Genomic DNA, 26,134 nt, shown 5'->3' on the forward strand with positions numbered 1-26,134 from the left:
ATCAGGTTTGGGAGGGGTTGAGGTACAGTTAGGAGGGGTGGCCCCTCAGATTGGAGGTCAGTGGAAGTTCAACGGACGAAGGAAGAAGAAGCTTCCCACCCGCCCTCCCTAATTTCTGGGACTGTTATGGTTGATTTTGATTCATGTCTTTTGTGCTTTCTGTCCTTTCTGGGGGAATTTTATATTGTCATGGCAGCTGGGCGTTTTGTTGGTCTTTGCTGGCGGGGGAGGTGAACAGTTTAGGATAAGGGTATGGTTGGGACTCATCGTTGGTATGGGTCCCTATGGTGCATTCCATTTAATGTCAGTTTAAATGGAATTCAAAATGGTGGCACTGCGGGGAGTGGTTTGTCTCCGAGCCGGTGACGCGGCTGGAGGCCTATCAGGGCACAGGTCCCGCAGTGCAGGATTTGGAATTATTTGGAGGAGCCTCAAAGACCAACAGGCCTAATGACTGATTGTTTTATGTTTGTAAGGAATGTTTTTTCTCCTTATGTTAATTTTAAGGTAAAAGGGTTAATAAAATGGCTGCTGTGGCCAATTAACTCCAAGCACGGTGTGGTCTCAATTATTTAGGTAAAGGGAAAGGTTTATGGCATGGGGGTGGAGCCTTTGGCTTTAAGCAGCCTAAGAGTTTGGGGGTGACATCTATTCTACATTGGTCATGACTTTTCGGCCGAAAAAAATCTAGTGTGCAGGCTATAAAATTTTTGTCTGCCGTCAAAACACGTCCGATTTTCGTGCAGTCAGTACAGATTTCGACAGGGAAAAATCTTATGAGCAAGACTGGGCATGCTCAGAGAAGAAAGAACACAAAGAAAGCAATCCAACACATGACATCACTTCTGAAGTAGAATTTTGTCTGGCGAGAAAATTCGTGTGCAGTCTAGGCGCATTCCAACCAACAAAACACAACTTGGACAAAAGATGGGCGACCGGTCGGCGGAAATTCGTGTGTACTAGGCTTTAGACTGCAGGACTTCTCTTTCCCCACATTTAATTATTGATTAGGGTCCCTTTAAAGAGGTATTTTTAGTAGATATTGCAGTGGCCAAATTTTTTTTCTGCTCTTGTTTTTTTAAATCATAAGTGAGAATGTAGTTGATGGGCAGAGTCATAAGGTTGTTTCTGAGGAAAATCTCAAGTTTACTGACCTGTCATTGGCCCTTTAAGTTTGTAAGGAAGATCAACAAACCAGGACAAGACTTCAAAGACTTTATAATTTCTCTGACAGCTTTTTGCCTTCAGCATTTTCTGCCAGCAAGTCAGTAAGCATCTCATTCTCCCTCCCCTATTTCATTGGGGCACTCTTTATAGAGGTAATGTCCCCCACAAGGCGGGTGGACAACGTTGTTGTATGGACTGGTGATAGAGCTTTATCTTCTTGGCTAGGTCTTTGGTTTATGTTCTTAAACTATTAAAGTTCAATTTATTTACTTTATAATGTTACTTCAAAAAAGGGCCACAGCCATGAAAAGGCATTTTTTAAGTGTTTGGTGTCTATTATTTTATTATTTACTGCTGTTCTTATCATTTGTGGTGTAGTACAGAGGTGGAGGACTGTACTGTCCCATGTCACTTAGATAAAGTTATTCATGTGGCAGGAGATTCTGAAAGAAAACACCTGGAGGTATCTGCACATACCTCGTTTCAACTTGTAGAGTGCCCCAGGTACCTTTGAGCGCGGGAACTTTCTGTATGCAAATGCAACTGGCAGGAATAAAGCTGAATGAGAGTTCCATGGGGGTGGTGATGTAAAACTGGAATTTCAAGATGGCTTTCTAGGCCACTACTCTACCAAACATCATTTTAAATGGTCTTGCCTTTTTATAATTCATGAATATCTAGATGGCATTCCTAAGTGGCAAACAACCCCCAATGGACCTCTGTACATAAACAGCAGCTGGTATGCAAAAATGATAAACTCTGCCGCATTCGCAATTTGAACCATTCATCCACACTGCAATTATGTGCAGCATGCACAACACCTCTGGCCGCTGTGTTAGATTAAGGGTGGCAGTCTGGGGGTGGTAAAATCACTGATCTACCACATGTTTTTGTGCCGCCCCCCCCCCCCCCCCCCCCGTCCTGACTGCAAGTGTAAACAAGACTTTCATTTTTATAATATGCAACTGGAGTCATACAGCGAAACCCTCTTCACAAGCAACCCAAATGGTGTTTAAAGGACTCATTTACGCTTGAAGTCAGGGGGTGGTAAAAATAGAGGTTTGTATCACCCCCTTCCTAGTCCTGCAGTACCAGCATCAAACGTCACACATTCAAGTGAATGAGGCCAAGCCACAAGCGTTAGCCAAATGCTAGGCTCACAGTTGCAGCTTGGTATTCCCATTGAAAAAAGCTTGTTGTGCTGTAAAAATAAAAAAAAAACAGGTATTCAGTATTGCTTGCCGCATGCCTGTCAGCCATTCCTGTACTGCCCTCTGAAAAATTATCAATTGCTTTTCAGAGAGCAATGCTGGTGTAAGATGATAGAATGTAGCTTAAAAATTATAAACCTTATAAAAAGGACCATCTCCCTAGCCACCAGGAAAAAGTAAGTACCCCCACGACTTTTCACAAATACCAAGCTGCAATATAATTATTCAATGGCTAATGGTCAGCATACATTGCCTTATAGGACATGTGACAAACCCTCTTCACCATCAGCTAACTGTAAGTGAAATTTATTAATTTTCAATTAATTCTTAATTGATCACACACCATATCTGAATACAGTTTAAAACCACTTTCAAAAATCGTGTTGCTTTGCTACCAGGAACCCGGAAATTATTTGAAGGGTTTGCGACATCCAAGACAATTATAAAGTTTTGTGGGCAATCCTGAGGATCTCAGCCACACACCAAATAACAGTAGGTTACTTTCATAATTGCCCAATATACCTTAACTGATCCCCACCGGGATCCATGTACATAATTACAAATTTATACTTCATAGACTCCACCCCAGGGGGGATCTGAAATGGGAACATTGGAACGCCCAACCTCACGTCTACAAGAAATAATACACCATCCTTTAAGTAAGTTATATCACTGATCAATCCAGCCAAATCTAATCATCTACACCACCTAGCTTATCCCAATTTTCTTTCCTGCAGAGGTCAGTACTAGACGGCTATAAATTACCTGGAACCTTCCCTTTGAAAGACAACCTTGACATACCATTATCAGCAGGCCCTGCAACTTTACTTGAAAACTTAAGACTAAATAATGTCTTATCTCAGTTGATTTATAATTATCAACGCACAAAGTATTTACCCCATACAATTCCCCTCATTCAGGCACGTATCAGAACCAGGATCTCGCTGCACTCTAGGGAAGTCCATGTGGATATGCAGACCTCATCCATTCACTCAAGTCTCGTAAGGTACACCTAGGTTTTCATACTTCCTCAGAAGCAACAATGTAACACATGAATATCATACAACAATGTAACATGTTATTTCATATTTTGTTTTCTATGTACATTTTTCTATATCACTAATGCTATAACTGTTCACTTTTTTAGAATAATTTGTGGTGATACCTTGACAAAGGCTATATTTCTATAGCCGAAACGCGTCGGAAAACCGTCTGTTTGACTCACATCCAACCTGGATGTCTCCACAGTTTAAACAACGGAACTCACCTCAATAGATTAAAGTATAAGTAATAACTAGCGGTGGTACCACTACTGTTGTCTTTACTGTTTTCACCTTGTATGTAAATTGTAAAATAAATATAATTTTTTAAGCTACGTTTTTGCCTACACAATCCCATCTTCTTTTGGCTTGAGGAACCAACCAAACATAGTTCTACTATCTAGGGATGACGGCAACCACCCATACCTTTAGTATTTCCATAGATACCTTACAAGATGCTGGTGTAAGATAAACCTAAATCATTCTGCATATTTCAACATCTACAGTATTTTGTATTCAGATACAAGAGTGCTGTTGCTTCCTAGGAAGTTACACCAAGCAACACAAGATTCTTTAGTTTATTTATAGATTGGCATTCAGATACAATAGCCAGCAGGAACATTTTCTACATCCACGCTGTGTATGTGGATAGAGGAAATAATTGATTAATTGATCATGGACTGAACAGGAAAAATAAAGCTGAGTATGTGTACCTTAAGGAAAAATCCATTTTTGTTATATAATAAAAAAAAAAAAAAGAAATAGCACATAAAATTGCCACACAAGCCATTTTGTAATTGAATGTTATTAAATACTGTATGACTTTTCCACTTCAATCTGAAGCTGCTGTAATTACCTAAAACTGTCAAAGAATTCACTGGAATATGGCAGTCTGGAGGCATTCTGTAAACAGTTGGTGTACAGAACGCCCCCAGAAATGTCATTTTCTGCATCTGTAATTGGCTTACCGATTTTCCCTGAAGTCTGCACAATTTTAATAACTTTTATAAATGGAATTTCATTTTTTAAGAGATGCTTCCTGAGGGTTAATCACTTTTAAAGGGATGCATACACTGCAGCTTTCCTTATTAGAACACTGAAAGTGTACCAGGGAATTATAATGGATCAGAGCCTCTCATTCAGTGATTAGTCTTGATAGTATGTGATCAGTGGCGACTCTAGGAACAATATATAGGAGGGGCACATAATATACCACACTCTAAACTGGGGAGGGGGGGGGGGCACTCATAATTTTCACCACTAAAATCATACCACTGAAAAAAACTAAATAGGTATATTTTACAAAATATGAGAGTAATGCAGCGTGCAATGTTACATTTTTATTATACTAACCTAACACTTAAAAGACAAGCTTTTAAGAGTTTCCCTTTCTTCCTCAGGTATTGCTTTAGACCTGAGAAAGAGGAAAACTCTCAAAAGCTTTTCTTTATAGTTTAAAGCAATTTCAGCAAAACAGTTTACGCAGTAATAGCCCCTAGTATTGTGCCAGTTTATGCATTAATAGCCCCTAGTATTGGTGACAGATTATGCAGTAATAACCCCTAGTATTGATGCCAGTTTACGCAGTAATAACCCCTAGTATTCGTGCCAGTTTATGCAGTAATAGCCCCTAGTATTGATGCCAGTTCACGTACTAATAACTCCCAGTATTGGTGCCAGTTTACGTAGTAATAAAGCCTAATTTTGGTGCCAGTTTACGCAGTAATAAAGCTTAGTATCGATGCCAGTTTATACAGTAATAAAGCCTCGTATTTATGCCAGTTCACGCAGTAATATAGCCTAGTATTGGTGCCAATTTATGCAGTAATAACCTCTAGTAATGGTGCCAGTTTACGCAGTAATAATCCTTAGTATTGGTGCCAGTTTATGCTGTAATAAAGCCTAGTATTGGTGCCAGTTTACACAGTAATAACCCCTAGTATTGGTGCCAGTTTACGCTGTAATACAGCCTAATATTGGTGCCAGTTTACGCAGTAATAACCCCTAGTACTGGTGCCAGTTTACGCAGTGATAACCCCTAGTATTGGTGCCAGTTTATGCAGTAATAACCCCTAGTATTGGTGCCAGTTTACGCAGTAATAAAGCCTAGTATTGGTGCCAGTTTATTCAGTAATAAACCCTAGTATTGGTTCCAGTTTATGCAGTAATAACCCCAAGTATTGGTGCCAGTATATGCAGTAAAAAAGCCTAGTATTGATGACAGTTTATGCAGTAATAAAGCCTAGAATTGGTGCCAGTTCACACTGTAATAAAGCCTAGTATTGGTGCCAGTTTATGCAGTAATAACCCCTAGTATTGGTGGCAGTTTATGCAGTAATAACCCCTAGTATTGGTGCCAGTTTATTCTGTAATAAAGCCTAATATTGGTGCCAGTTTATGCAGTAATAACCCCTAGTACTGGTGCCAGTTTACGCAGTAATAACCCTTAGTATTGGTGCCAGTTTACGCAGTAATAACCCCTAGTATTGGTGCCAGTTTACGCAGTAATAACCCCTAGTATTGGTGCCAGTTTATGCAGTTATAACCCCTTGTGTTGGTGCCAGTTTAAGCAGTAATAAACCCTAGTATTAGTGCCAGTTTACTCAGTAATAACCCCTTGTATTAGTGCTAGTTTATGCAGTAATAACCCCTAGTATTAGTGCCAGTTTATGCATTAACAAAGCCTAGTATTGGTGCCGGTTTAGTAATAACCCCTAGTATTGGTGCTAGTTTACACAGTAATAAAGCCTAGTATTCGTGCCAGTTAATGCAGTAATAAAGCCTAGTATTGGTGCCAGTTTATGCAGAAATAATCTCTTGTATTGGTGCCAGTTTACACAGTAATAACTCCTATTATTGGTGCCAGTCTACGCACTAATAAAGGTTATTATTGGTGCCAGTTTACGCAGTTATAAAGCCTAGTATTGGTGCCAGTTTACGCAGTAATAACCCCTAGTATTGGTGCCAGTTTACGCAGTAATAACCACTAGTACTGGTGCCAGTTTACGCAGTAATAAAACCTAGTATTGGTGCCAGTTTACGCAGTTATAAAGCCTAGTATTGGTGCCAGTTTATACAGTAATAAAGCCTAGTATTGATGCCATGCTCTCAGCGTGGAGGAGGTAGAGAAGAATAGTGTGACCTGCCAACCACAGTGGAGATTTTCACCGCGGGTCTCCTGATGGGCTACAGTATAGCGCACCTCTTTATTCAATACACCTTTCCCTGCTACACACTGTGGCGAAACAAAGGGGGAAGGCTGATACAGCGCACCTCTTTATCCGGTACTCATGCCCCTACAGCAGGATGCCCAATCTTTTGAGGAGGGAGGGCCACTTTAGCGACTTGGTAACCGGTTGTGGGCCATAATGAGCGGAGCGGGCAGAGGAAAGGTCCGTGTCCACTCAGCATATGTAGAGCAGACACAGGCACAGCCTGCTCTATTCTATAGGTCCTCCAATGCGATCTGCCCACCCAGAAGGGGATGGATCCCCTTCTGTTTTTTTAAGTTGATCGGATTGGGGATAGGTGGGTGTAAACAGACACAAGTCCTTTAACATCTGTCTCTCTATAGAGGTGAATGGGGGGTCCAATTGGGTCCACCTGAAAAACAGACAAGCAGACCCGATTGGACCGATCGTGTGAAAGGGACCTAAGGCTGCTTTCACATGGATGCACTGTGGTTTACCTGCACTTTAACAGACCTCAATCTTCACTTCATCCTCAGGATTCCTGCAGGTATTGCTGGCTGCTGCTGTCCCCCAGAGGGGAATGGCTGGTGGCTGCTGCTGGCTGTCCTCCAGGGCTGGTACTGCTGGTGGATACTGCTGGCTGGTACAGCTGGTGGGTACTGCTGGCTGGTATTGCTGGTGGGTACTGCTGGCTGGTGCTGCTGGTTGGTACTGCTGGCTGGTACTGCTGGCAGGTACTGCTGGCTGGAGCTGCTGGTGGGTACTACTGACTGGTACTGCTGGTGGGTTCTGCTGGCTAATACTGCTGGCTGGTGCTGCTGGCTGGTACTGCTGGCTAGTGCTGCTGGTGGGTACTGCTGGTGGGTACTGCTGGCAAGTACTACTGGTGGGTACTGCTGGCTGATACTGCTGGCTGGTACTGCTGACGGATACTGCTGGTGGGTACTGCTGGCTGGTAAAGTGAGAGCGGCCCCATGCTGCTGGATAGGAGGAGTGGCAGGACGGCTGCATTTAGTAGAATCAATCTGTCCATTTTTCTCCTGCAGCCTCTGAATACCCGCTTATCCTCCTTTCCCTCCCTCAGGCATTCGGAGGCTGCAGGAGGAAAATAGACAATTTGATTCTTCTAAATGCAGCTGCCCCTGCTGCTCCTTCTATCAGCTTCCTTCTGCTGCCCCCCCCCTCGCGTTCTGGCCCCCCTGTTCTCTCCCCCCCAGTTCTTTCCGACCACCCCATGCTCTCTTCCCCCCATTTTTCTTTGAGCTCCCTTTGTGCTCCCCAGCCCCCCCCCCCAGTGTTCTCGGACCCCCCCTGTGCTCTCCAGCCCCCCCATCCTCTCCAGTCCCCCCCCCAGTGCTCTCTGGACCCCCCATGCTCTCGGGCCCCCCCTGTACTCCCCAACCCATCCCTATTCTCTCTAATCCCCCCCTCCCTCCACCCCCCTGTGCTCTCCGCCCCTCTATGTTCTCCCCCCATGCTTTCTCAGCCCCCCTCACCTCCCGCTGCTTTGCTGGGTTCACCCCTCCCCTCTTCCGCTGGCTGCTGCAGAAGAGGGAAGTAAATATGTCATGGGCTACTCGGTCTAAAATGCCTGGGCCTATTTGTTTGTCGCAGTCCGAGCCTGCCAGGTACCAATCTTAATGACTGCTTGCTGACAGCTTGTTCCTTCATTTGGTTACCCATGGCAACTACACTTCTCTTCCTTTTTTTGCTGAGTTAACCTATTGTAATAGTGTTGCTCCATACCCCATAGTGCTTTTACAGACTCAGGTTCTTTGAAATACACCATAATTAACATGCACCCCTTTGTATAACTTCAGACCAGGCTTAGAACGGTTGATATAACTTTAGTGTAGAAATTCAGCATGATAATATAGAATGAACAATGTCCATTCCCTAATCTTAACTAACATGATGTAGTGGCCCACGCATACCTCCATAAGGTGAGAATCCATATAGGCATTGTCCATACCTCCAAACTTTTTGAGTTGGGAACGAGGGACACCTATTAGCAAAAGTTTGTAGGCATAGGACACACCCCCTTAAAGTAGAAACATAAAAAAAATAATAAATTATTTTAAATTAAAATAAATTTGACAATTTTTTTTACAGTCATTATTTCTTAATATTGGCTTTTGAAATTTACAAATGAAGCAATTTAGAAATTGGATGAAAGGTTTGGCACTGGGAAACACTTTTTGAAAGATAAAAAGTGCATTTTATATACAACCATATAGATCAGACCAAAATGAGGGACATATGAGGAGGAAAGAGGGACAGAGGGACATTGCTCCAATTTAGGGACAGTCCCTTGAAATCAGGAAAAGTTGGGAGCTATGATTGTCCACGACTTGGATGCTGTTTATGGTTTCTGGTAAACACACGTCTTCTCCCCAACTCCCCCCAAAATAAAAAAGCCCGGGAACTAAGCTGAAAATGATTAACCCTTTCCCCAGCCTGGGCCGGCTGCCAGAAATGAACTACAGGCATGTCAACCTGCGTACATTTTTTTTTCTCAACAAAATTGGAGCTGTACTTTAAGTGTTGGCAGAGATTCAGCTCATCAGCTGTGATTCCTTTCAATTAAAACTCACTAGATTGTTATGACCTCTTATCATTAAGCAGGTGATCTGCTCTTGTGATCTAGAATAGTACCTCATTCACCTATTGGTGGAGTGATCTCTGCAAACATCTAGGGGTCTATTTATAAAACATCTGCTGGAAGAATGTCACATGTTTGTGCAGACTGGATGAATAGCCTCCTGTATTTTCAGTAATAGATTCATTTCTTATGATTGTCAGCTCCATCTAGTGGCCAAAATGTGGTATTGTTTTCTGAGCTACTGTACTTCAATCGTTAGTTTTATTGCACTGGGTATGACCAGAATTAAGGAGAATGTACAATCAGATTGTATAGTGTACGGTCAGCCCTAAAGAGTAACTCCACTTTTATTGTGAACAAAAAAAAAAACATTCCCCTCTGGGTGATCTATGTGATCTATGTACATTACAAGGATATTAACAAACTTTGTTGCAGATTCCTACCTTTTGTTATTCTGAAGAAATAGCTGATTTGTTTGTCTGTGTCCATGAACTTAATTATAAAACCACTCTTATACAGATTTATTATCAATCAGCAGCCTTACCTGCAGGGCTTTAACGAGAAAAGTGTCAGGGTCTGCATGCAATTAGACGTGTTTTCCCTTTGGAAGTATCTCACCAAAAGTGACATTTGTTTTGCAGGGGATGCTAAAAATCGGACTATTAATGCAGACAAATTAGTGAACCAATTACACAAACAGGAAATGACATATCTGGGTGGCGTTCTGTAGACCGTCTGTGTAGAGAATGCCTCCAGGTAGCCATATTGCATCACATTTTACAGAAAAATACAGCGCTGCAGATTGAGAAAGGAAAGGTCATTTTTAATTCTATTCAACATTCCATTACAATATAACTTGAGTTGCAATTGTATATGCTATATTATTTTTTTTGTTTTTATTTGCTATTTTTTTCCCCTAAGCGCTGGTTCACACTACCGCGACGCTACTTCCCGGGGCGACCTCCGAGATCGCGGTGCGAGCAGTGCGCCGCGACCTCGGAGCGGCCGCCACGGACTTCATAACATTCAAGTCTATGGCGGTCGCCTCCTGGTCGCCCCAAAGAAGCTCCGGACCCTTTTTCTAAGTCAGAGCGACTTGTGTCGCTCCTATTAGAACGGGTCCGCAGCTTCCCTATGGGAGGCGACCTGTGAGGTGACCTGGTCGCCTCATAGGTCGCCTTAGTGTGAACGGGGGCTTAAAAGTGGAGTTACCCTTTAAAGGAAAACCAAAGTCTAAAAAAAAAAATAAATAAATAAATAAAAATGTCATGTCTTTTCTACAATAAAATAAGCATGCCTGCGCAGAGTCTTCTGTAGAATGTACACTGAGCTGTGCATGCGCAGCTCAATTTACATTTCTGCCCAGTGCCTGTGCAGGAGTGACAGTCAAGATGGCCAAAGATCAGCACCTGGAAGAAGACAGGGGGAAGGTGCTGATGCCGGTGAGGGACCTTGTAGGTGCCGAACCTTTGAAGCAGAGATAGGTTTTTTTGACTTTAGGGGGGATTGTACATTTACATTGTCTAGTCAGCCTTAAAGTGGTTGTTTTACCCTAATGCATTCTCTGTAATAAGATAAAAAAACATTCTCTCTGCAGCTCCCCCCAGCCCCCTCTTATACATACCTGAGCCCAATCTTAATCCAGCGATTTGCATGGTAGCAGCGCCTCTCCCCCTCCTCATTGGCTCAGGCATAGCAGTGGGAGCCATTGGCTCCGACTGCTGTCAAGCAGAGCCAGTGGGGAGGGAACGGGGGCAGGGCCAAACCGCACTCTGTGTGTCTATGGACACACAGAGCGGGGCTCAGGATTGTGCATGCACAAGTGCCCCCAGAGCAAGCAGTTTGCTATGGTGCGCACTAGTGGGGGGGGGAGCCAGGAGCGCCAGTGGGGGACTTGAGCAGAGGAGGATCAGGGCTGCTCTGTGCAAAACCATTACACAATTTACAAATCATTTTAATGAGATTGTACAATAAAATTTTATAGTGTATGCTCAGCCTAAAGGAGACTGTACAACCAGATTGTATAGTGTATGCTCAGCTTAAAGGAGATTGTACAATCAGATTGTATAGTGTATGGTCAGCCTTAAAGCGGGGCTCCACCCAAAAGGAGAAACTCCGCTTGTGTTGCTTCCTCCCCCCCCCTCCGCTGCCACATTTGGCACCTTTTGGGGGAAGGGGGTACCTGTTTTTGACAGGTACCTATCCCCAGTTCCTTCCGGGTGACCTTGTTGCGGTGAGGTCCCCTGGAAGTTCAGCCCCTGCCTCCTCCTGCCCGCCGGCCATTCAGAAAGCGCAGCATGCACAGTAGGGAACCGGCTGTGAAGCCACAGGGTTTCCCTAAAGCCCCGTACACACGTACCGATGGTCGGCATACAAATGTTCCTCTTTTCTCCCCGGGATGTCGGTGTCTGCTGAAAAGTGCAAAGACAGCACAAGGACAGCACAAGAATTTTGTCCGCCGACTGCAGAAGTGATGTCATGTAATGGTTAACTTTCCCTGTGTTTTCTATTTTCTGAGCATGCCCAGTCTTGCAAATCTGCGGTCTGTCGGCCGAATTGTGTACTGACAGGCGAACAATCGTCCGTTCTGGTGTCGGCATACAAAAATTTTCATGTTTGCAAGAAAGACTTTTGTCCGCGGATTGTGCGCAGACATCTGTCGGAGGCACCATACTAACACGCGTACAATCGGCAGATCCTTCGTCCACCGACGTTTGTATGCCGACGATCGGTACGTGTGTACGGGCCTTTACAGGGAACAGTGGCGGCAGCATCTGAGAGCCGGTTGGAAATTCAGCTCGGCTACTGACATCGCAGGATCCCTGGACAGGTAAGTCCTCATATTAAAAGTCAGCAGCTACAGTATTTGTAATTTTTTTGGTGGGGGGCTGGAGCTCCTTTTTAAGGAGACTGTACAACCAGATTGTATAGTGTATGGTCAGCCTTAAGGAGATTGTACAACCAGATTGTATAGTGTATGGTCAGCCTTAAGGAGATTGTACAACCAGATTGTATAGTGTATGGTCAGCCTTAAGGAGATTGTACAACCAGATTGTATAGTGTATGGTCAGTTGAACAAACTTCTCTCCACACATGCTGGGATAATAAATCTCCTTTTAGAATAAGTGAACCTGGTTTGGTGTTATTTTTTTATTTAAATTTACAGCAGTGGATTTTCTTTTCGTTGTGTACAATAAAGTTACCTAAAACAATAAAATAAATAGAACAACGTGAGTTTAGTTGTGTCACCTGTCTGTCACTGTCCTATACCCCTCCCTGACTGCACACTACACCATAAGCCCCGCCTTCCCATTCCTTTCTCCTCTGCAGATCAGGAGTCAGCTGACACATGTCATGTGACCATTCCAGGAAGCATCGCTCGCACAGACATGGAGTGTGGAAAGTTTGTGTTGCTCGGGGTTTGGATTGTTGCTGTGTGCGGAGAAGTTGTTGTGGACAAGGCTGGCGGCCCGGTGCCACTCGTTATATGGCATGGGATGGGTAAGGAGGGTAATAGTCGGGGGGAAGGCTGTTCACCTTAGTTGTAATGTAGTACAATGTGCAGTCATCCTCTGCTGTGTGTTGTCTTCCTATCAGGTGACTCCTGCTGTAACCCCCTCAGTATGGGGGGCATAAAGAAGCTGGTGGAGCAGCAGATCCCTGGAATCTATGTGCTGTCTTTGGAGATAGGAGACAACATAGTGCAGGTAAGTGGAACATTGTTTTATACCATGGGGGAGACTGCAGGGCTGATTGGGCTGTGTGTAATGTCAGCAATAGGGGTGGGGGGGGACTTCCTCTCAGGGCCAGTTCACACCATAGAAACACAGTCCTGATGCTTTTCTGCATATGCATTTTTGACATGTTTTCGATGCGTTTTTAAAGAGGAAGTAAACCCTCCTCTGCAACTTGTACCTATAGATAAGCTTATAATAAGGCTTACCTATAGGTACTGTAAATATCTCCTAAACATGCACCGTTTAGGAGATATTTACTTTGCATGCAGCCAAAGACATCACGGGCGCATGCGCTCTGAAGGAACGGCCACTTGTGACGTTCCTTCAGAGCCCCGTGCCGTGACCATTGGCTCCTGCGCGCATGTGCGGGAGTGACGTCACTGTGGCTCCAGCCAATCAGATGGCCGGATGCCCCAAACCTGGAAGAAGGGCGACCAAACATGTCACCCGTGAGACAGGTGAGCAGTCGGCACTGCGAGGCTTTGTCTAAGGTAAGTATTTCATAATGAGCTAGTATGCGATGCATACTAGCTCATTATGTGTTTGTCTTTCAGGTGTTTGTTTTTTTTTTTTTTTTTTTTTAATTCTGAGGTTTACAACCCCTTTAATGCATTCCAGTGCATTTTCACCGCTCTCTTTTTTTTTTTTTTCCTCTTCACCTTAAGGGGGGATTCACACACATGCGATGCAGAAACCAGCGCAATTCCTGTGCAGGTTCCCTCATCGCATCTACCTCTCAGTTCACACTGCTCTCTGCGAACCGCTGCAGGCTTCAATAGAAAGTTAATGACACCCCCAGATCAGTTCCAGAATGCAGTGCGACTTGTAGAATTGGATCGCATGGGTGTGAGCACAAAGCTTTAAAGGCCTGCTTTTGAATAGAAAGGGGAGGAGTTAAAGATTCTGTCAGATTTTTATTTTTAAACACCACATCTGCGTAAACCTTTTGGCAGAGGCAGCGCAATGAACGTTCCCCCACTACATTGTACTGTTCTACTAAAGCAGGGGGCTCCAAACTTTGTAAACAAAGGGCCAGTTTACTGTCCTTCAGACTTTAGGGGGGCCAGACTGTGGCCATTGAGAGTAGAAAAGGTCTCAATGGCAGTGGGAAAATGCAATGCCTCATTTTTGGTGTCAGTGGGAGAAATTGTGTTCCATCATTGATGTCCTTGGGCCCCAATGTTGGTGTCATTGGGAGGAATTTTGTACCATTATTGGAGTCATTGGGCTCCATCGTTAGTGGCAGTGGGAGATATTGTGTCCCATTATTGGTGTCATTGGGCCTCATTGTTGGTGTCATTGGGAGGAATTGTGTTCCATCATTGGTGTCATTGGGAGGAATTTTGCCCCATTGTTGATGTCATTGGACGGAATTGTATTCCATCATTAGTGTCATTGGGAGGAATTTTGCCCCATCTTTGGGCCCCATTGTTGATATCGTTGGGAGAAATTTGGCTCCATTGTTGGTGTCATTGGGAAGAATTTTGTCCCATCGTTGGAGTCATTGGGCCTCATTGTTGGTGTCATTAGGGGGAATTTTGTCCCATTATTGGTGTTGTTGAGAAGAAATGTGTTCTATCATTGGAGTCATTGGGCCCCATTGTTAATGTTATTGGGAGCAATTGGGCCTCATTGTTGGTGTTATTGGGGATAATTGTATCTGATTGTTGGTAAAAGGGGGAGGAATTGTGCCCCTTCATTGGTGTCAGTGAGGGGAATTATGACCCCATTGTTGGTATCGGTGGATGAAATAGTACACCAAGGACTGGATACAAGTAAGCAAAGGGCTGCAGTTTGGAGACCACGGTACTAAACTAAAAAAAAAAAACAAAAGCATTATTAATAAGAAGAATATACACCATTCAATCTCAGGGAACTAAATGTGTGTCCATATAAGTTATAGAGTCCACCACATCATTAAAAAGTGTTACCAGTGCTCCACTTGTAAAATATATTCAACTTCTAGCCCATGATCACCACTCCCCAACACTCTGTCTTACTCACTGACTCCTCATGCTGCTCATAATACTGATCATTATATCAGTAATAAAGTCAATGCATACATTATATCACAAATTATAATTAGAAATACTACAGTATACTGGAGATCCTTCTTTATGAAACATGGAGTTTATTTAAGGAAGTATATTCTCAAAGAAAGCAATGAAAACAGCAAAAACTCCCTCACTGATAGCCCACATCCCTATACACAGGAATAAAAACCAGACATAAATTGTGATCCTTCCCTGTTTTTATGCAGATACTTAAAGTGATTGTAAAGGGGATTTTTTCTTCTTCTTTAAACAACAAACATGTCATACTTACTATTCAATCAATGTGCAGTGCTTCTAAACCAACCTTAAAACCTCCTTCCAAACGGATACCATTTATCACTCTATAATGCACATATAACATCAAGTGCTTAAGTAATAAATCTGTGTGTGCAAATACCAAAACAAAAAAAATAAAATATATAAAAAAAAAATATACAATATTAACAACTTCTTATCTCATATTAAATCACAACAATCCCAATATCAGTGTTAATAAATAAAGTGACAAGTGAATATATATGAAACATACAGTCCTTGTTATATGGTATATCCTCCAAAAGAAAAATATATTAAAAAAAAAAAAAATTTAAAAAACGATCCAATTTATATTGTTGTGTATGTGGTCACCACTCTTTCCCTGCAATCCTTAAAAGTGCTAATCTACTACAACAAGTGAACAATTTAAATTGGGCCGTTTTTTTAATTTTTTATTTAAGGATTGCACAGGAGTAGTAGTGACCTCGTACACAACAATTTAAATTGGACCTTTTTTTTTTTTTTTTTTTTTCCTTTTTTAGTTTAACTTTTTGTTTTTAAGGATGAGTTCCACCCACATTTAAAACTTTGCCCCATCCAGTTATTTGTTGCAGATAAAAACGCATTGGCACTTATTTTTTTTTTTTTTTCGATTTACCTTGATTTCAATGGCATATTTGTTCTCTTTGTTAAAAAAAAAAAAAAAAAAAGCTAGAACTCCGCTTTAATTAAACGCAGATGTTCAGGAAACAAAATTTTTTAATGCGTTTTAGTGAACACACACCTAATATAATACCCAATCTTTTGGTAAAATATAAAATATATTATGCCTAGTAAATAGATACCAATAAATTCTCGTTTTAAAATTGTGCAAGCCTGTGAAATGGCGCCTAACTTACATACATTAAATTATCCATAGGTGATGCTTTAAAAAGCTTTACAGGTTGCCGTACCAGTTTAGAGTTAGAAAGGTCTAGTGCTAGAACTATTGATGCCTCACATGTGGGGGTGTGATCACAATTTACATGTGTGTGTGGGATCAATGAGCGTGGGTGGACAGAGATGCTTTACATTTTTAAAACATATTTTTTTTATTTATTTTATTTAAATATTTTTTTACACCGTATCTTGATTTTTTTTTTTTTTTTTTTTTTTTTTTAGTAGGAGCTTTATTGCTATCAATAGGGATGAACAACATCCCTTGTGGTAGCATGTGCTATCACAGGTCCTCTTTATGGAGGGATCTAGGGTCTATGAGCCCTCAGATCTCTCTTCTGGCCTGCAATGCAGCTGATCAAACTGAGATAGGTTTGATTGGCTGCTTTACAAGCCAGTAACGGCTTTTAAAAAAAAAAACATACCAAAACTGTAAGTGACTAAATCCTTGTCAATTCCAGTTTCTGATGTCAAAGTGAAAGGAACTTCCATTGTTCTTCCCACTCTATCTATTGCACCCAATGTGGACAGCCGAGCCCCAGAAAAGTGGGGGGATCCACTTCCACCGGTAGTAAAAGTGAATGCGCAGCTTTATAGCCCCTCGGATCACTTTTACATAAAAGAGAATCGATGGCTGAACAAATCGGTACTAGGATCATGATTGTAGTTGAAACTATGATCCCGGTATAACCACTGAAATACGTGGCCATGTATATATACTGTACACACGGCAGTATTGAGATGGTTAAAAGGAAAGCAAAAAACGTACGTTTTTCCTAGCTGTGCTGTGTATCACCATTACACCATAGTGTGCCTGATGTGTTTTGGCAATAATTCTGCTGTGGATGTAAAAGAACGGGGGTGACTGATAAAGATAAGACGTTTGGACATCATAAATTTAGAGTACAAATGTTCATCAGGATAATGAAAATCATTTTATGACTGCTTTCACTTCCATTTGTGGTTGATCATGCGTTTAGCACAAATGTTTACATAATGTAATTTAATCTCTCAGCCACATTCAGTCTCATTTGCATATCCAGCATAATAAATCCTTCCGCATTTGTCTGTTGCCTGCATACAGTTAAAGAGAATGGGGTTGATAAACTAAAGTAGAGTTTGTTTGTTTGCTTTCAAAGTGAATTTTTAAGTACACTTAGTGAGCTTTCTCTTTGCATAGTGCTTTAGCAAAAAAAAAAATATATATATATATATATATGTATGTATATGTGTGTGTGTGTGTGTGTGTGTGTGTGTGTGTGTGTGTGTATGTGTATGTATATATATATATATATATATATATATATATATATATATATATATATATATATATATATATATATACATACATAATTATTTTTTTTTCCCCCTCGCTCATTGGGTGAGTTGTTTTTGCAAAATTAATTTTGATCATGTCACTTTATTCGTAAGTTCACTTTGAAACCGAAAGTAAACATGCTTTACACTTTGCAAATTTACAGTATATAAAAAATATTATAAAAATGTATACACCTTCCCTCTATTTGAAATTGACGTTGTCAAAATCCAGAACCTGTTTCTGGACTACAGCTCCACACATTAGCCACCTAATCTCACACCCCTACTAAACTACTATAAAGCATGGTACACACTGCTAGTTTTCTTGACAGCCTGACCAATCAGGTCAGAGCCGCTGTACTAACAAATCCAATATTAGTACAGCAATCCTCCCTGCTGTTTTATTGTGTTCTGACAGGGGAACAGACCCCCCCACCCCCCCTCCCATGCCAGAACACTTCGGTCAGCATTCTCAGCCATTGGCTGAGAGCGCTGATCAGGAGCCCGTCAGCAGACCTTTTTTCAGTCATGCCCCTTCGACAGAAGCCAGGCCAGCTGCAGTACACACATGCCAAATGTTGGCCAGTTTCAATTGAACCGGCCAATGCCACCCGACATGCGGCCAGTATGTACGGGGCTTGAAGTAGAAGTCCACCCTAACACTTAGGCTACGTTCACATCTTGGCATTTTTCAGCTCTAAGGATCAGCTCAAAAAACACCCAACAAGACAAATCATATTAATTTCAATGGCCCCTGTTCACATCTGAGCATTTTGACATTTTAAGCAAAAGGTCAAAGTACATGAGCTTCTTTTTGGGCAGATTACATGTGTTTTTATTTTTTCCATTGGTCACTTGTCAACCTAAAAATGCCTGCACAAAAACGGCTGTAAAATGCCTGAAAAAACGCCCATAAAAACACCTGTAAATAGCAACGCCAAGATGTGAACGTAGCCTAAAACCTCCAAATCTACAGGCATCCACGATCTAAGACTAACCTATCTAGCCCTGTAAAGAAGAAATCCATATACATACCCTTTTTGGAGCCGGTCTGGTCTGATCCCACACTGAGCTGAGAAGAGACGCAGCCGACAACCGAAGCCCCATAGTAACTCTTTGGGTGAGGTCACTTCCCAGGCATTTCCACTTTAAGGTTAGACTTTTCAATCTTCGATCTCCTTATTTTAAACCAATTTTTACACCAGCTGGCACTTGCCATTAAATGGCTGTAAAATGCTTTCAGAAATGGGGAGATCAGTAGACTGATAACATAATCAGCTATGCCAAAAACTTCACCTTTTACAGCCTCCTACAGTAATCTAATTGCTATTCAGTATACAGTCTATTTTCAGCAGTAGGTTCTTCTTTAAGTGGAACTTCACCCAAAAGGTGAAGCCCCCCTCCTCTTTTACATTTGGCACTTTATTTTATTTATTTATTTTTTTTGGGGGGGGGGGGGGGAGGAATCAGGTACCTGATTTTGACAGGTACCCGCTCCCCTCACTTCTGGTTAGAGCCGACGTTTAGTCCTCCTCCTTTCCTCGCAGCCTTCTGGAACATGTCACGGGTCCCCAAAGACTGGGGGACCGCTCACAAAGCAAAGCGTGGCTCACACATGCACATTTGAAAGGCCTTTAGTCAAGATGCCAATGCCTAGTCTCAAAGCCGATTGAAGAATCGGCTTGGATGAGGACAGCGCCAGATCCAGGGGCAGGTAAGTGTCCTATTAAAAGTCAGCAGTTACAATATTTGTAGCTGCTGAATTTTAATTTTTTGGGGGGTGACTGGAGCTCCTCTTTAACCTCATGTAGGCTTTTTGTGATATAGAATACTTTGTTACAAAACTCACACTTATATTATCTGGCGAGTCATTGAACTTATATAATTTTCACTTTTGTTATAATATTTTGATAACATTGTGTGCCTGTTCAAATATGTTGAAAAGGTCAACAGTTTTTTCACATGACTATGTGTGTGCTTTAAATACATCAATTATTTTATTACTATTTTATTTTCCCCAGGACATGGAGAATAGCTTTTTCCTAAACGTAAATAAGCAGATAGACATCGTTTGTGATCAGCTTGCTAAAGATCCAAATCTTCAGCAGGGCTACAACAGCATGGGCTTCTCCCAGGGCGGACAGTTTTTGTAAGTATTTCCTGTAGCTGGAAAACATTTTCATATTAGACGTACACAAAAACAAATGTATATGACATGCACCATTTATTAACCAGGATAAGGACCACCTTTTTCTAGGATTACTTGTTGAAAAGTAGCCTTTTTCTCTTTTAATGGATATATAAAATGCTTTTTTTCCAAATCAACAGAATAGAAGGAATAGGAAAACTGGGATAATCTTTAGCTACCTGTATATATGAGAACTTCTTCTTTCTTCTTTTTTTTTCTTTTTCTTTCATCTGCTGGTGTTGGTCCACTGTATTTTATCAAGTCCAAAGTCAGCGCAGCCCTCTATCAGGAAATTCTAGAGCACTTCATGCTTCCCTCTGCTGACCAGCTTCATGGAGATGCTGATTTCATTTTCTAGCAGGACTTGGCACCTGCCCACACTGCCAAAAGTACCAATACCTGGTTTAATGATCATGGTATCACTGTGCTTGATTTGCCAGCATACTTGCCTGACCTAAACTCCATAGAGAATCTGTGGGGTATTGTCAAGAGGAAGATGAGACACACCAGACCCAACAATGCAGATGAGCTAAAGGCCGCTATCAAAGCGACTTGGCCTTCCATAACACCTCAGTGTGCCACAGGCTGATCGCCTCCATGTCATGACGCAGTGATGCAGTAATTCATGCAAAAGGAGCCCCAACCAAGTATTGAGTGCATACTATACTGTACATGGACATACTTTTCAGTAAGCCAACATTTCTGTATTAAAAATCCTTATTTTTATATTCTGGTTGTCTGAGATACTGAATTTCAGATTTTCACTAGCTGCAAGCCATAATCATCAAAATTAAAAGAGAGAAATACTTGAACTTATTGATAATCTGATCTTTTGAGATGCCTGTATATTTTTTTTTAAAAATAACAAACATGTTATATTTACTTGGTCTGTGCTCTGTTTTTGCACAGAGCAGCCCCAATACTCCTCTTCTTAGGTCCCCCACAGGCACTCCTGGCTCCCCCCAGCTGAGTGCCCCACAGCAAGCCCTTTGCTCTGGGGGCTTTTATGCATGCTCGCCCCTGAGCCACCTTGGTGTGTCCATTGACACACAGAGAGAGGCTCTGCCCCACCCCTCCCTCATCACTTATCATTGACATTGCCATTAGCTCATGCTGCTGCCTGTCTGACCAGTGAGCAGAGAGAGAGAGAAAGTCGCTCTTGTGCACATCGCTGGATCGAGATTGGGCTCAGGTAAATATTTAGGGGGGAGCTGCATGGCGAATTTTTTTCATTTTAATATATAGAAATGCATTAAGGTAAAAAAAAGTACCTTTAGAACCACTCTAAGGCTCCATGTACACGGGACGCTGGAAATGGCCGTTTAGGAGCAGTTGGGCGTTTTTTTCAGAAGCCCCTGAACCCATCTACATTTTATCTTATCTGTCCATGTACACCAGGTCGTTTACAGTCATTTGCAGGCAGTTGCGTTCAGGGACTGTTTTTAGAACGCAATTATTTGCGTTCGAACGTGTGTTTCCCGGCGTTTCAAACGCACAAACGCATCCGAACGCGTCTGAACGCGTCCGAACGCGATGACCCGCGTTTAGCGTTCGCGTTTTTCCATTTTAAAGGGGAATAATTTTTTGACCTCTAGGAACGGTTCTAAACGCAAACGCCCCTAAACGCCCGCTAAACGCAGGTACAAACGCGACTGAACGGACGTTTCAAACGTCCTAAAAATTCCAGCATTCAAAGGGACTTTTAACAACGTCCCGTGTACATGGAGCCTTATGCCCCATACACACGTGCAGATTATCTGCAGACTTTTGTCTGCAGACTTACCAAAACCATATAATATGAGGTCAAACCTAAACACTTTCAATTTGTATGCAATGCGGCAGGCCCTTGCACTACATAGAAAAGGTAAGTCTGCAGACAAAAGTCTGCAGATAATCTGCACGTGTGTATGGGGCATTAGGCTTAATGTAAACTAGCAGCTCCTAAACTTGAGTTTAGGAGCTTTTGGTGTTGTGTTGTATTTTTTTTTTGCCAAAGCTCCTAAACTCAACTACATAAAAGCCTATGGGGTTTATTTACTAAAGGCAAATCCAGTCTGCGCTACAAGTGCACTTGGATGTGCAGTCGCTGTAGATCTGAGGGTAACATGCAAAGAAAATAAAAAACAAAACCTTTTGCTTGCACATAATTGGATGATAAAAATCAGCAGAGCTTCCCCTCCTTTCAGATCTTTCCCCTCCTTTCAGATCTTTCCCCTCCTTTCAGATCTTTCCCCTCCTTTCAGATTTTTTCCCTCCTTTCAGATTTTTTCCCTCCTTTCAGATCTTTCACCCCCTTTCAGATCTTTCACCCCCTTTCAGATCTTTTCACCCCCTTTCAGATCTTTTCACCCCCTTTCAGATCTTTTCCCCCCCCTTTCAGATCTTTTCCCCTCCTTTCAGATCTTTCCCCTCCTTTCAGATCTTTCCCCTCCTTTCAGATCTTTCCCCTCCTTTCAGATCTTTCCCCTCCTTTCAGATCTTTCCCCTCCTTTCAGATCTTTCCCCTGAGATCTACAGCGACTTCACTTCTGAGTGCATTTGCAGTGCACTTGTAGCGCAGAGTTGATTTGCCTTTAGTAAATCAACCCCTGTGTGTCAATGTACACATAGACTTTTAGCAGAGTTTAGGAGCTGCCGCATTTAGGTGAGCTTCAACCTCCCTCTACTGAACACGGAAGTGTTCAGGATAGGAATCTTTTAATCACTGGTGCGGGAATTTTGCAGCATTTTGCATTCCCCCCCCATCATGGTAAACGTAGGCAGGTTGTACATGCAGCCTAAGAACTTATTCAATTGGATATGTTGTCATGCATTTTGAAAAAGCATACTGTTTTCTATAAGACCTGTTCAGGTCAATGTGTTCCATTGCATTGTGAAAGAGTCCTATATGCAACATCGCGGGTGTGCTAATCTTCACTTCGTTATTTAAAACAGTTTAATGCAATCCTTCAAGAAAGGCATTATTAGTGTTAAGTCAACTTAGGGCCTCATGTGCACCGCTGCTGATAAACTGACGTTTAGGAGCAGTTGGGAGTTTTTTCAGCAGCCCCTGATTACTCCTCTGTTATCTTATCTGTCCATGCACACTGATACGTTTTATAGTCGTTTAGAGGCAGCTGTGTTTAGTGGAATTTTTTTTTAAAGCAAAAAAAATGCATTCAGAGGGAAGTTTATTGGCATTTGAAACACCAAATGCTTGTTACAGCGTGTAAACGTGGTAACTCGTGTTTATAAGCGTTTAGTTTATAGGTGTTTTCAATGGGGATACATTTCTGACCATTTTACAATGTAAAAACGCTTCTAAACGCGCATAAGCGCCGCATGTACATGCGACATAACAGACGTTTTTAACTGTCGGTAACTAGCTGTCAAGTTCCAGTGTTCAGGAGAGGTTTTCAAACGTCCCGTGTACATGAAGCCTTAGAGAGTACCTTTTTTTTTTTTTTTTTTTTCTCCCCTTTCCAGAAGTTCACTGTAATACAGATGTGAAAAGTATGGAGTGCTTTGTGTCTAGTGGTAGAGCTAGTCTCTGGGTGCCACTTGTGTTTCCGGGAACTCTAATGCTGTATATCTGTCTCTTTGTACAATTATCCACACGGCCTAAATACTGAACAACAGAACCAGTTCATATAAATCAATAGTATGACACAGATTAGTATAGCTTTAGTTGCACCAAGAAAAAAAATGATTGGATCCATTGCAATTGGTTTCTTAACAGCACATGCTTAGAAGGGCCTTCAGGTGACAGAATATTTTGTACATTATCTTTCAGGAGGGCTGTTGCCCAGAGATGTCCCTCACCTCCAATGAAAAATCTCATTTCAGTTGGAGGACAGCATCAAGGTAGATTTTTCACATTATTTGTGCCTCAAATACAAGAAAAAAGTGTCGGAATCTGTTGTGGAAGGACCAACCATTTCTTAATGATACATCATGGCACTTCATATTCATGACTACTTGGGTTACCTTGGCACCTACATGTGAATGGACACAGGCCAAAAAAAAGGCATAACCCCTTCCAGTTCATCTAAGCCTCAGTTTCTCCTAGTGTCTTTGGGTGATGAGTGTGACTGTCCTTTGCCCTACCTGGTCTTCTCTTCAAATGTTTTACTATAGTTTACCAGGTAGATGTTTACATTTCCAGGGACACCAGATTTGGGCAAAAGGTCTTGCAGAGACGGCTTTGTTTTGGGGTTTCTGTCGTAGACATGCTGGCCTTGTTGCTGTGTTGCGCACCCCTCTTGTTCAGCAGTTTGTGACATGACAAATAGCCATGAATATGAAGTGCAAAACAAAAAAAGAGTGACAATTTTGAAAAAAAAAAAAAACAATATTTTTCACATTCTGCTATATGACATTCTCAAAAAAAAAAATGTAAAAATCTAAATTTTTTTTTAACATTTTAGGCCAATTTGTTTTCTGGTACATATTTTTGGCAAAGATTTGTCATTTTTATTTTTTTACTAGCAATGTCGGCGGGCAATCTGCGTTTTTTTTTTTTTTTTTTTTTTTTGCGGGACTGCGACATTGCGGTGGACAGATAAGACCCCTAACTGACATTTTTGACAGTTTTGACCAGTGACATTACTACAGTAATCAGTGCTAAAAAGATGCACTGTTACTGTAATAATGACACTGGCAGGGAAGGGGTTAATACTGGGGGTGATCAAGGGGTTAAATGTATGCCTAATGCTTACTGACTTGTGTGGGGGTGGAAAGGGGTTCTGTGACAGGCACAGAGATTGCAGTTTCAGCATAGCTGAAACTGCTGATCTGTCCCTGCCTGTCAGTGAGAAGATCCGCCTGCTTTGTTTACATAAGGAGGCGGGTCTTCTCTCCGTTTACCGGACGATCGTGGGAGGAAGGTGGCAACCGCCGCTGCCTCCTCCCACGGCCCGACTCCTGCTGTGTCTAAACACAGCAGGAGCGCGCCTCCGGCGGCGTGTGCGCACTGCCGAAACCACTTCCCCTCCAGTCACGTAGTACTACGTGACTGGACCCAGGGGAGCCGCACTGCCACAGTAATATTACTGTGGGCGGTCGGGAAGAGGCTAATGCATTCTTTGCTTTAAGCGAAAAAAATGTTTTCAGTGCAGTGCCAGAGAGCATCGGTACTACTCTCTCCCTTCTCACTGGATGATATGAGCTGTTGGCTCCTACTGCTGTCACTGAAATCCAGTGACAAGGGAGTAGGGGTGGAGCCGAGCCACACTGTGTGTGTCAATAGAAGCACACAATGTGGCTTGGGATCGAGCCCGCACAAGTACCGCCATAACAGGCAGCTTGATATGGGGGCACTTGGAAGGCAAGAGGAGCTAGGAGCACCACCGTTGCACAGAGCAACATGTTTGTTATTTAAAAAAAAGAAAAGAATCTTAAGACAGCATTCACACTTGTCTGACTTGGACCGCAACTTGTCAGCCTGACAAGTCGCGGTCCTTCACGCTCCCATTGTGTAGTACAGGAGCCGTTCTAATAGGAGCGACACAAGTCGCTCCGACTTAGAAAAAGGGTCCTGTACTACTTCGGGGCGACCTGGAGGCAACTTGCATAGACATTCATTTTATGAGGTCCGTGCAAGTCGCGGTGCACGCGACTTCACAGGTCGCCCCCTAAGTCGGAGCGACCTAGTGTGAACCGAGACTTACAGTTAACGTTAAACCCAGGATTGACAGTTGGGAGAGGAAATATTCACTCGAGCTCTCAAAATTTTAAGAAATCGGCAGATGATTTATCCCATGAGATTTATCCAAATTGATATATGAAAGATGTGGGTTTTTTTTTGTTTTTGCTAGGTTGTGATGTTACTATCTGGATGCAGTCACCGTATTACTCCTAGGTAGTGTTGAGCGAACACGGACTGTATTATTCGTGTTCGTACCGAATAATTGGATTTTTTGTACCCGAACACGGACACGGACACTTTACTGTATGTTCGGGTAAAAATCCGTGTTCGGTCGTTTTATTTCCGGGTTTTGCATGCTTTGGCGCTCTTTTCATGGCGGGCTTTCAACAGCCAATCAACAATCGTTTAACTGGTGTGCCTTAAGCCATCCCAGCCATGCCTGCAAATGTCTCAGTAGCTGTGATTGGCCGTCTGAAGCATGTGACCAAGTCTTTATAAGTTCGAGGCAGCCGCAGCGGCGTCATTATGCTGCTTAGATTCAGGGACAGAGCACACATCAACGTGCTGGCTGCTGATTAGGGAAAGATAGGCAGGAAAAAACCATTTGTGTCCGGATAGAATTGAGGGACAGGTCGGAGTGTTTAGGCAGGGCGAGTTGTAGGCATTTTAGGGATAGAGTCTGCTGAATTATATAGGGTCAGTGTCTTCTACAAACTACAATCGATATTGCTGTGTGGGGGGTGGGGTCTGCACTCAATCCTGATCTACGATCTCTTCTCAATCCTGTTAGGGACAGAGTCTGCTGAATTT

The 26,134-nt window shown here is 42.4% G+C and overlaps 1 protein-coding gene across 1 annotated transcript in view; it reads left to right on the forward strand.

Moving 5' to 3' along the window:
• Window positions 1-12,554: 12,554 nt before the first annotated feature.
• PPT1 (palmitoyl-protein thioesterase 1) overlaps window positions 12,555-26,134 on the forward strand; it is a 36,945-nt gene continuing 23,365 nt past the window's right edge. The window contains exons 1-4 of the mRNA XM_082246929.1: window positions 12,555-12,712; window positions 12,809-12,918; window positions 19,532-19,659; window positions 23,471-23,541. Coding sequence (XP_082103055.1) covers window positions 12,601-12,712; window positions 12,809-12,918; window positions 19,532-19,659; window positions 23,471-23,541 — 421 coding nt within the window. The 5' untranslated portion in view covers window positions 12,555-12,600. The remainder of the gene's footprint in view (window positions 12,713-12,808; window positions 12,919-19,531; window positions 19,660-23,470; window positions 23,542-26,134) is intronic.

The sequence above is a fragment of the Pelophylax lessonae genome, assembly GCF_965119305.1.
Source record: "Pelophylax lessonae genome assembly, chromosome: 2".
Classification (NCBI taxonomy): domain Eukaryota; kingdom Metazoa; phylum Chordata; class Amphibia; order Anura; family Ranidae; genus Pelophylax; species Pelophylax lessonae.